This window comes from Grampus griseus (genome assembly GCF_964374135.1).
Source record: "Grampus griseus genome assembly, chromosome: 6".
Classification (NCBI taxonomy): Eukaryota; Metazoa; Chordata; class Mammalia; order Artiodactyla; family Delphinidae; genus Grampus; species Grampus griseus.
In genome coordinates, this window is record NC_139000.1 from 9,856,301 (window position 1) to 9,870,937 (window position 14,637).

A 14,637-nucleotide genomic window follows, 5' to 3' on the forward strand; every position below is an offset into this window, starting at 1 on the left:
AGTGAGGATGCAGAGATAGTAGGAGAATCCCTGCTCTTGAGGAGAACATAGATGCATAAATAAGAAAAAGAGCAGTGTGGCAAGTTATATGCAGAACTATCGGCCAAGTTCTGTAAGAACACAGAGGAGAATCACTTGGATTCTCCTAGAGATCCAAATGATTCTCCTAAAGAAATCAAGGAAAGCCTTTCATGAGTAAGAAAATGGAGCTCAGACAGATTTGGTTGCATAGCTGGTTCGTGGTTGTGTTGGCATTAAAACCAGATCTCACTGCAAAGCCCGTCTTCCTTCCAACAAACTGTCATGAAGAGGCACCCCGTTTTTGTTGTTTTGGAAGCTCTAGGTGTCTATATTTGGCAAAGTCCTGAGTCAGGGACCACAGCTGCCCCTTTTTTCTCTCCCCATTTCAAAATGCCACCAATTTCTGATTTGATCAAAGAGTAATGGAAGAGAAGTAAGGAAACCTGAGTTCTCTGAAAACCAGCTTTGCCACCATTTAACTAGGTGATCATGGGCACCTTATTCCTCTTTTCTAGGTATCTATTCCCCGTTTGTAAAAGTGAGGAGATTGAAATAAATCTCTCTAAGCTTCTGGTTTTTTATAAATAATATGTCGTGGTTTCCTTCTCCTTTTTAGCATATGTAGCATTTCCATACGATTGTAGGTTCCCAAGGGCCTTGGGAAATCTTGATACACTATGGCTTAGGCAGAGGAGTAGATGGTAGTCAGGAGTGAGGGCTCTTGACTGCCTGGGTTTGAATCTCAGCTCTATAATTTACATGCTGTTTAATCTTGCATGTAAGATGAACTTCATTGAGCCTTAGTTTTGTAATTTGTAAAATAGAAATAATAATAAAGAACTCACAGAGCTGATGGGAAGATGCAGTGAGCTTATGTGTCTAAACCACTGTGCCCAGTGTCTGGCACGTGGTACTCAATAAGTGTAGCTAATGATACTAATGGCTGTTTTACTAGTACTAATTTGAAGTCCTGAAGCAGTTTTAGAAGTCAGAATATCACAGTAGCTTCTTTTATTAATGATTCCCCTGTAAAGGCACAAAGGAACCAATATCCATGTATAGAATATGGAAGTTTAGTCATTTTTTTTTCCCCTTAGATGTTCAATTAAGGGTTGATAGGGGGTGGAGCACTGTTTACTGCTAAACTTTACTGAGGACCCAGAAACATAGAGTGGATTATTCACTCTTTTCCTTGCTGTGTTCCCAGTGCTCAGGACAGGCTATAGCACAGTGTAGGCACTTTACAAATGTTTTTTGAATGAATAAATGATATCACACTTTATATTTAAGAACTGGGGGGAATAATAGCACTTGGCACATTGAGTCTTTTGGCTTTCAGAGCTTAGGCTGTGACATTTGCTGAGTTTGTTTGGAGGAGATTTGGGGGCATCCTGTGACAATCAAAGCAGGATTCTTCTGATGCCACTGTTTGGCTTTCTGCTTTGATCAATAGACTTATTATTTGCCCTTGAAACCTCTGTGGTGCTAGGGATTCACAGACATTCCTCAGGATGATTTACATGGCAGTAAATAATCTGTGCTGTCCATTGCTTGCTTCATCAGTGTCTGCCCTGCTCATAAAATCCCGGAGGCTCAGTGGCCCCGAGGCTGGAGCACGGTGGACATGTTCACTCCAGTTACAGATGTTTGCACATAGAACATGTTGCTCACTTTCATTGTTGCTTTGTTGCTCTAATATGCATCCACAATTTGTCTTTAAGGGTTGACCTAACTATACATGTTATTTTCCATCTGACTTTATTATAGTTACTACCATTTATTTTTTTACCTCTGTTATATGCTAGGCACTACATATATTATCTCATCAAAACTTCAAAACCCCCTCTAGGTGACTGTACCCTTTCTGTAGAATTGGAATCTGAAGGGAACGAAGCGTATTCTCTGAAATCATGTAGTCCATGAGCAATGGGGCTTAGGTTGAACTCAAGTCCCTTTGGACACAAAGCCCTTAGCTACTACACCATGATATTTTCCTCATCTAAAGGGCTTTATTCTCCTTCTACAAGTGTTTTGTGTTGAAGTTGGTAACCTTTTGCAAAGATTGGTAAGTTTCCCACACCATTCAGAGATGAATTTTAAGTTTCTTAACAGCATTGCAAATACATGAAATTTATAGTGACAAACATAGACAGATTACTTTCTTGTTATCCATCCATTTAGTAAATTTACAGGTCCCATTAATTTAAATCTGTCCTTATTACCTATTTTATATAATAAATATCTCTTAGTCATGACAGACTGAGTATAGATCACCTGAAGTAGGCTCTCTCTCAATAAGCAGAGTTGCAGCTAAAGATTTGTGAATTAATTGGGAAAATTGCAAATCAGGTAGTCAGTGAAATAATTCATTGTCACATCCAATCAATAAACTTTGTAAATCAACTCATTTAATTCAAAAAATGATCTATATAGATCAAGCAACCAATTAAACAATTAGCATACACTTTGCAATTAATTAATTTAAGCATCAATCATATAATTAAAACTCCAGATTTAAGCCACAGAATTTAGAATCCTACCTCCTTGTGAACTATTAGGTTCATGCTTCTGAATGCTAGCAGATTTGCATTTTCACAATTCAACTTTGGTGCAGGGTATTTTAAAGTGTTTAAGTTGATTTCAGTTTTAAATTTTCTTTATGTTAGTTTAGTTTCCCACCCTTTTTCAGCAAATTGACTTTTTATTTCCCCCAAAGGAGAAGGAGTGTTAATTCTAAATTGGGCAAAGCTGGAATCTGGGAGTACTGACTGGACGTTCTGGGGAAGTGAGACAAGTCCAGAAGTACTTGAGAAGGCTAGGTATCTGCGTCAGGATGAATTGCATCATTTGCTTTTACTCTGTTAAGTGTCCTTGGTGTTTGGCATCAGATCCTGCCAAGTGAACCTGATATTCTTCAGAGAAAGGAGAACTGTAAAGATTGTCTTGGTTACCTTGAGTTCTTCTGATCTAGAGCATAGATATTTTCTTAATCCTGAACATAAATCAAAGACCTCTGATTCCCTCCAAATAATTTTTTCCTCCTTTATAGTTTTGTCTCTCTTTTATGATATTTATTTTATTATTATTATATTATTTACATTTATAAATATTATAGCTAATGTAGTGCTTACTTTTTCCCCCTGCTATACTCTAAGCTTTTCCCCCTGCTATACTCTAAGCTTCCTTTGAGGGCTGATACTCAATCTCATCTTTGATCAAAGGAGTTACGTTCTGGGTCTTATCTATTAACAGGTGCTCAGTAAATATTTGTTGAAAGAATAGAGCAGTATAAATGTTCTCCTTTCACATTGTTTTTCTCCCCCTTTGCGGTGCCATGTGTTTTCTCTTTATCAAATGAAGTAGGGTTTGGGAGATCTAACTGTATCACCAGGCTTTGGGGTAAAAAACAGTAGTGTCCCAGTTTGCTGTACACCATAGCTTCTGGTCTCTGCATCCCTCCCTCACCTTGGTGTTCACTTACCTTTTTGGTTTTTCTTACAGTGATAATGTCAGTGCCTACTGCCTGCATATTGCCGAGGATGATGGGGAGGTTGACACAGATTTCCCCCCACTGGATTCCAACGAGCCCATTCATAAGTTTGGCTTCAGTACTTTGGCCTTGGTTGAAAAGTATTCATCTCCTGGTCTGACATCCAAAGAGTCGCTCTTTGTTCGAATGTAAGTATTGACTCTGTTATTTATCTCAGTATCTCACCTCTACCTTCTAGTACTTTGGATTTGATTTTGGCTTTGTTCATCAAATGAATGATATTTGGTATCTGGAGAGTCAACATGTAGTGATTACTTTCAGAGAGATGTTGGGGACAACATTTGCATTGTATTCTGTGCCTCTGCACCTGGATTAAATGCAGACTGCTTTGCAGTAGCAAATTGTATTAGGTATATCTTGAATGTCATGTCTAGGAACCAGACCTCTGGAAATACTGGGGTACTTTGGGGCCTATGAAGGACAAATTTGGGGTTTCCCTCTTTCTCATTAAGGAATCCAAACTGAAAATGTGCATTGTAGCCACTTCTCTTTTGTGACTTAAAATGCTTCTTTTTCTCTCCAACTTTGTTCAAGTCAAATTTGATTTCTCTTAGTTGCCTTCCGTTAGACTGAGCAGAGGTTCTTAATCTTCCCTGTGCCTTTGGTAGTCAGGTAAAGCCTACAGAAGCCCTTCTCAGAAAAGTGTTTGTAAATGCAGAGAGTAAAATTCACAGGAGTACGAAAGAATTCCATTATATTTAAATAGCTATCAAATTATTAAACAAATTTGTGATATAGTAATATGTACTGGCTTTATTAATACATTAAATGACAAGATCCAGAGGCAGGTCTAACAGTAACTCCTGACGTCTCTTGTTTCAAAGTAGTGGTAAGTGTAAATGATATTTGAGAAATCTGCAACAATTGTAATGTGCTATGATGGTATCTGTGGTTTCTGTTCATGACAGAGTCACCAGTACTGCTCATATGACTGTGGTTTGTTGACTGCATTCATAATTCAAGGAGATGCTAAATATCAGTTAGAAGTTAGTTAAAATAAAAATGTAGTTTTTGTCCATTCACATCTGTAGAGCACCTGAGTCTTACACATATGTCCTGGTTGTTAGGGGAAAACCTGCAGCGTTTTCTCAGCTTAAGGTCTTCTAACAGAGGCGGTGACAGTCCCACTCCTGGCCATCTCCTGGGAGCAATAGCGATCCCTTTGGCACCCCCTGCTGTTAGTAACCAGCAAATTCACTGTCCAGAAGAGCGATTGCTTTAGAGGACTTTCCCCCATCTTTTAAAAACATATTGCCTTTGTTTCAGGTTTTTACTAAAAATAGGATTATGTTACCTATGATATATGAGTATTTTGGGTGTTTCTACCCTTGACCAAAGAAAGAAATCTGTGTGCCTGAGAGTGAGCCGGGGGTGGCTCCTCAAGCTTTATTACTGTCATTTCATCCCTACCCTGAAATCATGTTTGGTGTATATAACATCACATATTTTCCTTCTTTTTACATTTCAGAGGCACTAAAACAACAACTTTAAAGAATATTAAAGTAATTTAAAAGTTTTCCAATGATTCCTCCATCCCAGTATAATTATTTTCATTTCTGTATAATCATTTCCACATGTATATATATTACAGTTTCAGTTCTAGCGTACATATTGTGTTATTTTTACTTAACATTATATTACAAGTATTTTGATATCTGTTCTTAATTCCTACAATCTGCATTTATTATGTAACGTCTCAGACCTTAGGTAAAAACCTGCAGCTGCTTTTCTAACAAACTGTTGATCAGCAAAAATAAAGGGGCTACAGAAACCCTCATGTTTATGCTGTTCCTTTCTGGACTTCACGCAAAGACAGTTCTGCGTAAATGTACAGTTGACTCTGATTTGGAAATCTGAAAATCAGTTCATCCTTGTTATAAAAAATTTTTACAATTGTAATTATATTGATGTTCATATTATATAAAATAACTCATTTAATAAAGTGGTACTTGAAATTTTCAAAAAAATCTAGACAGAGACAGCCCCTGTTTTCATGGAGCTTACTGTCTAGTGGGGGGAGAGTTGTCGAACAGATCATTCAACTGTGATGAGCAATACAACAGAAAAATGTTTGGGGTGATATGGATGCCTGTCAAGGGTGTTGAGATTCTTTCCTTGTTTTGGTTTTAACAAGTGATTCTATAATGATAGTCCTTATCTATATCCCTTTTATTTCTGTTGAATAACTTCCTTAGGATAATTCCCTGTGAATAGGATTATCGATCAGGGTAGAAACATCTTCAGATTCTCGCTTTGTATTGACATATATAGCCTTCTGAAGAGGTATCTATTACAGTGCTACAAATAAAATTCATAAAACCATCTTTTCGGTCTTACCATTACAAGGTGTCATTAGAAGTTTTTTCTTTTTACTTTAAAAGATGTATATAGGGACTTCCCTGGTGGCGCAGTGGTTGAGAGTCTGCCTGCCGACGCAGGGGACACGGGTTCGTGGCCCGGTCCGGGAGGATCCCACATGCCGTGGAGCGGCTGGGCCGGTGAGCCATGGCCGCTGGGCCTGCGCATCCGGAGTCTGTGCTCCGCAACAGGAGGGGCCACAGCAGTGGGAGGCCCGCGTACTGTGGAAAAAAAAAAAAAGAAAAAAAGATGTATATAATGAAATGTCAGTACTTTCTGCTTGAAATTCTATTGTTTATTAATAAATCACTAGAAGAATTGTTCTCATTAGCACATAATTTTTACTACATAAATATTAACATATGATCATAGCAGTCTTTTGATCTGAAAGTCCTTTTTCAAACAAGAGCTTTAAAATCAGTGATTTTCAGTAGAATGAGGTTGGGGGTGGTTTGCGCATACCTTCCTAGGAGAAGCATCTAAGGCTACACAGTGTCTCACTGTGAACCCTACCTTCCAGAGAATGGGAAGAAAGAATGGGAAAACAACTGCTTTAAACCTGATACTTTTTTTTTCCTGAATTACTCCCATCCCTGCACTCTCACTCCCAAACACACACACCACAGTCAGTCCGGTTTTTATTCTGAAGTCCAGGAGTTTATTCAACATGTCTGGAGTGTTTCTGAAAACACAAGGTCAAGCAAAATCTTTATATGTGAGCATTTAGAACAAATGTCAATACATTTTCTCTTTCTTCTTTTTCTCAGTTGTCTGATGAAATAGTACAAATTACTGACCGTTTGCCCTGTGTATGTTTTTTTTGTTCAACAACCTCCCATTCACCTTTCTGGTCTAAATTCCAAGTTAGAAAAATGTCTCCTGCAAATGCAGGACAGAGCAGACCTTTAGGAGTCTCCAGGGACATATCCAAAGTTTCAGAGAGTGAAGTGCCAGCAAAAGAAGTGAAACCATTGCTCCTTCTCTTCATTCCCTCCCTTTCCTCTTTGCATCTCTCTCCCAGTGCAGAATGGGCAGGAAGTGGCTGCATAGACACTGCACTGAACCAGGAAGAAGGAGCTAGGTTTGACAATGGAAAGTGAATTAGTATTTACTAAGGGCCAACTATGTATATGTTATTTCATTTAATCTGAAAATAGCCCAGTTTTTATTATGACCATTTTAGAGACATGAAAACTGAGGCTGGGAAGTACTGCTCTCAGGCCTGGACTTGACCCCATGCCTAACTTCAAAGTCCATTTTTTTTCCAACACCCTGCTGATGGTTGGGATGTGGGTAGGGGAATCAAGTATTGGTCTAGTCATTCAAGTGAATCCCACCGTCTTAAGGCCAAAGTTCAAGAGCATGGTGACCCCTGGAGCCAGACTTCTTGGGTACCGATTCTGACCTTGCCCTTACTAGTGTGTGTGAAATCTCAGATGAATTACTTGACTTTTCTACAGCTCAGTTAAATGAGGGTAGTAATAATACGTCTCTCATAGAGCTGTTGTGAGGATTGGATGCGTTAATATGTGCAAAGCACTTAGAACAGTGCCTAGCCTAAATAAGCATTATCTGAATAAGTGTTTGCTGCAATTGTTGTTATTATTAATAAAAATCCTCTGAGGGCAAGAACTGGATCATTAGTACCCCACAGCACCCAGCATAGCTCCATTACTATGGTGGTAATGGAGTAAATAGAGGGATTGAGTAAAGGCTGAATTGGAATAACTTTTGCTGAACACGGACAGGGGTGGACATTGGAGATCTGCAGACATCCTCTGTGGCAGACATCCTTTAAGACAGGGGTCCCCAACCCCCGGGCTGCGGACTGGTACCTGTCGGCGGCCTGTTAGGAACCAGGTTGCACAGCAGGAGGTGAGCAGCAGGTGAGTGAGTGAGCGAAGCTTCATCTGCCGCTGCCCATCGCTCACATTACCGCCTGAACCATTTGCATTACTGCCTAACCCATCCCTGCGCCTAGCACAGGGCTTCCTAGAGAAGGAATGAACGAATGAATCTTCAGGTATCTGCGGGCTGCTCGGGGAGAAGGAGGCCCTTGGGCAAGCTTTCTGTCCCACCTTGCTTTCTGAGCCCACTTAACCTCTCCTACAGCCCTGTTTCTGCCTTTTGAATAACCATGAAGCCCCAGGTTGCCTTCTGTTTTTCAGAGGCCCTCATACCGTTCAACCAGGAGTCTCCAATATACCATCTTTCCCTACTCCAAATGAGGCAGCACAGCCTTTGAACTTAGGCTAACCTGGGTTCAAGTTTCAGCTTTACTAGTGACTTGCTCCATGACTGTGGTCTCAGTTTCTTCATCTGTAAAATGAGGATGGTAATTACTACCTCATGGATTTGTTGTGAGGAATGTTCTTAAATGTAAGGAATGTACAGACCTCTTTTAAAGGAAAATTAATTCTCCTGGAACTTCAGTGTTTGCCCAAATTTGTTTTATTATAATGTTACTTAAACACATACAAATGTAAAATTCTAGCTATAAATTCCATGTCTTTATGCAATCCAAAAAAATTACAAATTAAATGCAAATAAAACTATAACATTAATAAAATAAAAATTAACAACTTTAATGCAACAGATGATATTTTGCTGAAATTAAATCATTGATGTGGAGTTTAATGGATGTTAATTGTTTTACTTGTCAACTTGAATCTTCTGATTTTCATATGAAACATCAGACTATCATATTATTTGTCCTTTTAAACAATGAATGTATCTTTAGGTACTAGTCCATTATTTTAATGGGCCAATTGATTTATAGTGCACCCCCCCCCAAATTTTAAATTTTTTTTAATTGGAAAAATAAAGAACATTTCTGCTAGGATGACCAGTTTATGCCAGTCCTACCCAGGATTTTCCCTTTTTTATTTTTTTTAGTTTTTTGGCCACGCTGTGTAGCTTGCAGGGTCTTAGTTCCCCAGCCAGGTATTAAACCCGGGCCACAGTAGTGAAAGCCCGGAATCCTAACCACTAAGCCCGGAATCCCTTCCCCACCAGGGAACTGACTTTTAAAATAGAAAGTCCTAAGTCCAAGAGCACCCCACTCAGTCCCGGGTGAACCAGGATGATGGGTCACCTTACTTTCTGCTGTTGTCAATTGGTTCTGTTCATAGATGGGCTCTCTGCCTCATTTGTCCTGTGCACAGTGTGACTTGCATACTGCAGGGGATGAATTCTTCAGAGATCAGCAAGTCTGTTCCGTAAAGAGTCTTTTTTACACTTCTCCTGTCACTTTTCCTTTTTCAACAAACTGTTTTGGCATATAGCTTGCACTGATGCCGTTTGGCCTTTCTAAGTCAATTACTGATGTTAAATAACCAGCTGCTAGGATACTCAACCCCCCAAATCTCACCAGCTTATCCCACATGTTGGCAAACTTTTTCTATAAAGGACAAGATAGTTAATATTTTAGGCTTGCAGGCCATACAGTCTCTGTGGGTCAACTCCGCCATCATATTGCGAAAGTAGCCATAGAAAATACGTAAATGAATGGACATGGGCTAGATTGGTTGACCCTGGCTTTATTATATGTTTATTTCTTGTTCACATCTGTCTAATGAAGGTCAGGTGGCTCTCCTGGGTATTTCTCCTCCAAGCAGTGACTCAGGGCTCCCCCAGCTGGATGGAGAATGAGGAACATGGAAGACTGGGAATGGTCTATATCCATATCTATCTATCTATTGCTTATATAAGTCACTATATACATCTATTTATATATCTGTATAAAATTTTGCTTTTCAGTGCAAATCATATGTACATGATTTTCATTGGACTAAAAGCAAAATTTTTAAATTCTGAAACTCAAGAGAGCCTGTGAATGCATCTTTTGACCCTAGGGGGTCCATGAACCTCAGGTAGGAAATGCTGCTATGAGAAAATTAGTTCAGACCCTAGTGTGTAGGAAGTGTTATGTAGTTGCTATTTGTTATTTTTATCAGAGATTTATCAGCCTGAATAATTTACACTAAGTTGTATATGGGGTTTAACTTTTCTTTGGGTTATTTTTTATTGCACAATTAATACATGTCCATTAGATTGGGTTGGCTCAAAAGTTCGTTAGGGTTTTTCCGTAAGATCTTATGGAAAACAGAATAGAAAAATTAGAAAATCTGTTTTTTCATATAAAAGAAAATTTCAAATTTCTCTTTGTTGCATCATGCAGAGATAATGACTTATTACATTGTATAATGATTTACATTTAAAAACAGGAGCTGGTTAACTTAAATGAATCCCTAATTGGAAAAGTGTTTTGTGGAAAAGAGTGTGGGGCTGGATACCTTTTGATATTCTTACTGAGTTGGGGCTAGGCTGGTTTTGCCCTCCCAGGCCCTTGGGCCCCAGGAAACCCCTGGAAATAGAGTTGTCGTTAGGGGAAGGAGAATGGATTACTCTAACAAAGTGCAAATTAGGAGCCTGTTAGTGGACGTGGCCTCCTTTAGCAGATCAGCAAGCGGACTTCTAAGGTATCCATTGTTCTTGATTGATTTTGGATAGAGCAAATGTGTGTATAAACAGGAGTCCCTAACTTGCTGACTGCTAGTAGCTACTCTGAGCCGAAGCGTTGAAGTTGTTTGGCTGTCAGCAGTGTGGGAGGGGAGAAGTAGGGGACAGAGGTATTAGGGTGGCCCCTAATACTAGTTAAGAGCTGGATCTCAGCTGGTTTTCAGCATCTGAAGAAGTGCTCCTTGCCAACAATGACCACGCCAAGGCCTTTAGACAGTAGGACAAGGGAAAATGAAAATGAGATCTTGCAGTGGACAGGAGAGGAACTTGCATTGTCCATCTCTTCCTATCCCCCAGCCTGGGCTAATTCAATCAGAATTTATGAAACTGAGTTGACTTTAAAAATGGCAGTGACAAAAGCAGCTGGGGTGGTGTCATTGCGTTACATGTGTTGACATTAATGTTTCACACTGGGATCCTACTCTGGGGTGGGGAAGAAGGGCTTTAAGGGAAGAAAAGTCAAAAACAATAAAACGGACAGACTCTTCCTAGATCAGAAGTCAGTTAATTAAATTGCTCTCCTATATATGTGTTTTACTTAAAATGTTTAATATGTCAGGTGGATGTGGGAAAGGAGTCATTTTAACCAAGAGCTGCAGAGCAAATAGAATCCAGTTAGGATTTTGCTATTTGGGAGATGGACCACGGGGTAGACGTTGGAGGATCTTGTACCAGAAGCTGGGCTGCCTCAGTCAGTGTGGCCCAGAGAGCTCCCAGAGACTGCCGTGGCTTCTCTTGGCTCTGCATAAAGGGAAAGGTTAGCTGCTTTTTTAGGAGGCATGCCCTAGATTCGTTGCTCTTTCCTGTATGAGGGCCTTTCAGAAAAGAGTCTCAGTGGTTTTAGTATACATTCTTGATGAGATCTCCACAGTACACCCTAAGTGACCAGACCGTTATGAAAAGATATCATTAGTTTGAAAACTCACATACTCTTAATGTGATATTGCCTTAATGGTCTTGAGAGGAGGTAGTGGGGGTGAGGGGAAGAAATGAGCGTTTTTGCACACTCAGTTTGGTGCCCCTAGTAGCCATTATCTCATTTATTCCTTATAAGCAACGTATCTTTATAATATATAAGCTAAGGATCAGAGACAGGTAGTTATTTACCCAAGGTCATACAGTTTGGTAAGGGGCAGAGCTAAAATAGGGCAAGTAATAAAATAAGATGCCTGTGCTCTTTGTAACCAGGCCTGACAACATGGCTATAAATTATCCTAGTTATTTATTGGTTGCTTGAGTCATAGAGGACCGACTGTGTGTTGTTTCTTTTCATTCTGTTGTATTAGCAAACATTTTCATTGTCTAGATTGTCCTCGTGTATGGAAGTGTAACATATGCAGCCTGTTTAATTTTGTATTTGTAAATGTGACTTGATTTCCTTTTTGGCAACAGCTACTGTCTAGAGAAAAGAAAAGATTTTTCTCTGTGTCTATTTAAAGTGACAGAAATATTGGAGTAAGTAATAAAGATGGAAAGCATTAATTACATACTTCTAAGAATTTAAAGGTCAGACAAGCTAAATATGTATGTTTTGCTCACTGGAATGTCTGTCTGTTGAGATTGTGCCAGGATAACTTTGTTCCTACAATAAAAGCACATATTTTAGATAGCCATCAACTTACTTTGGTATCCAAAAATTATACCAGGTTGTTGCTTTGGTTGCTATATATCTTAAAAGTTTGGGACTCACATTTCTGATGTTAATGTGATTTGTTTCATGATCCACCCCCTTTGGCCATGTTTAGTTACTATGTCTCATTTTGCTTTCCTCTGTTCTCCCCTCAGCTTGTGTTGGAGTCTGTCAGCTGCTGCTATGTACCTGTCAGGCTAGTGACTTGTAATGTTTATTAATACAGCGTCAGTCTTGCTGTTGAAAAAACCGTGATGCTTCTCAGAAGGGTGCGATAGAACGAAGCTTTTGATTTCCAGATCCTGTCTGCACTGTGTGGTGAATACATTCTCAGATGTTATGCAGTTCACTGACCTGACAGTTGTGGAACCCCGCCTGGGACCCCATTTCAGCAGGACATATTTGAACAGAAACAGTTTGCAAAACTTTACACACTTAAACTCCTGCCAAGGCAAACTGTTAGCCACTTGAGTTTGTTATAAATACCCAGTGGCGGTGGTTGGAGGTAGCCCACGGTGTGTTTTATATTCTGAACTGAATGTGAGTGTCTTTGCGGTTATATAGAGTAGTAAATAATTGAGTTTGATTAGGGAGAGGGACCTCATTATCCCCCACCTGTGCCCAGCTGGAAGGGGAGGGTCGAAATGAAGCCATTAGCTGTCTCTCTTACTGGCATCTCAAAGAGCTCAAATACATCTGTGTCTTATTTTCTTTTCTGGCACAATCAGTCGAGCAAGCTAAGCAGGCATGACCGGATTTGGCAAGTCCCAAGGACTCTGGCAAAGATAGACAAGGAGAAGGCGGAGGGCAGTCATTTTGGCTTCTCACTGCCCATTAGTCTAGTGAGTTATGTTTTTGGAAAATGTCTCTTTTGAAAAAGAGTACTTTGTCCAATGTCAAATATCACATACTCACACAATACGCTTTGATCTTTAAAAAAAATTTTTTGTCAGCGCAAGGGGAAACAAAATGTGGCATTCCCACTAGTGTAAACTCTCTTTATGGATAAAGAAATACCCGAAGGACTTCCTTTAAAGCAGGCATGCTGCAGTTATTATAAGGCTTTCTCTTGCTCATATATTTTCATTTTCTACCTTGAAATGCTCAAAAATGAACATGCATGGAATTGGGACCAGAACAGGCTGGGAACCAAAGGAGTACGTCTTCATCACAGTTATGAACTGGTCAGGACTGGAGGAGGGAGTGCTACTCTTGGCAGCCTTTTCCCACTTTCACAAACTGATACTGTGGCTCAGGAAACCAGGACGTTTTCCAAGGGCTTTTAAAAAGCAGTCTTGTAGGTCATATGGTTAGTCTAAGAGCTGGGACATTTATAATCAAACTGAATTTGTTACAGTGGGAGTTGACCTTTTCCATAGATTGGGCAGTGGTTCCAATCTGGAAGATACGCTCTCTGGAAGTCTCTTCTTCCCCTTAGTCCCCCCAAACTCCCTTGGCCATAGGGAGGTTTAAAACACAGGCTTTGGTGTCTGGCTGACCTGGGTTCAAGTTCTGGTTCCTCCACTTCTTAGCTGCGTAATTCCAGGTATGTGTCTCAACCTTGCCAAACCTCAATTTCCTCCATTATAGAATGGGACTGATGATAACACCTACCTTTTCTGGGAGGATTAAATGAACAAAGTAAGTGCTCAGTAAATGTTGACTGAAGTCATTTTCTCATCATTATATATCACTTCTTTGTATGAAGAAAAGCTGATAGTTATTATATTATCTGTTGCTTATTAAACATTTATTTTATGACAGGTATTATGTTAATTATTTTAGAAGTATTTAGCCCTGACAGCAATCTTATAGTCTAAGAATTAGCCTCATTTTGTAGATGAGAAAACTAGAAGTTAGAGAGATTATATCATTTACCCAAGGAAGGCAGAGCTGGGACTCCAAAGCAGGCTCTATTCTAGAACTTGCTGTGCTCTGCTGCCTTCTGGTGTTGCCACCATTTTTTCAGTATGATACAGAGCTAAATGACAGCTATGTTTTGAGGCCTCCCCACTAAGAAGCTTCTCTGATCCCCCTCACCCCTACCGGCTGGGTTCAGTGCCCCTATGTTTTGGCAGCACTCTGAGCTTGCCTTCATCTTTGTGCTTATCATGCAGAGCTGTAATTCTTTGTTTGCTTCTTTGTCTTTCTCTCCCACTGGACTGTGCTACTTGGATTAAGGACCGTATTGTTGATTTCTGAATCCAAAATAGGATCTTTAATAGATGAGTGACCTCAGGTAAATTCCCTAATATTTCCAGCCTCAGCTTTTGCAAAATGGATATAACTTATTAGTGCCTATTTTAGGGTAGAATGAGTTAATGCAGATTTAAAAGGCTTAACACAGCACTTGGCACATACTAAGTGCTCAGTAGGTAGTAGATGCTACTATTATTGTTGTAATTGTTGAATAATAACATCTTGTACTCTGCAGAAGCAGACACTTAATAAATCTCACTGGATTTCTCTGCATTATCACCATGATTTTTTTTTTTTTTTTGCGGTACGCGGGCCTCTCACTGTTGTGGCCTGTCCCGCTGCGGAGCACAGGCTCCGG

At 39.7% G+C, this 14,637-nt stretch overlaps 1 protein-coding gene across 4 annotated transcripts in view; it reads left to right on the forward strand.

The window, feature by feature from the left end:
- The window catches only part of MAPKAP1 (MAPK associated protein 1), a 231,184-nt gene that overhangs the window by 118,256 nt on the left and 98,291 nt on the right, over positions 1 to 14,637 (forward strand). For all 4 annotated transcript variants that reach the window (XM_082656563.1, XM_082656562.1, XM_082656565.1 and 1 more), the window contains one exon: positions 3,523 to 3,699. In XM_082656563.1, the coding sequence (XP_082512689.1) occupies positions 3,523 to 3,699 (177 nt within the window). The remainder of the gene's footprint in view (positions 1 to 3,522; positions 3,700 to 14,637) is intronic.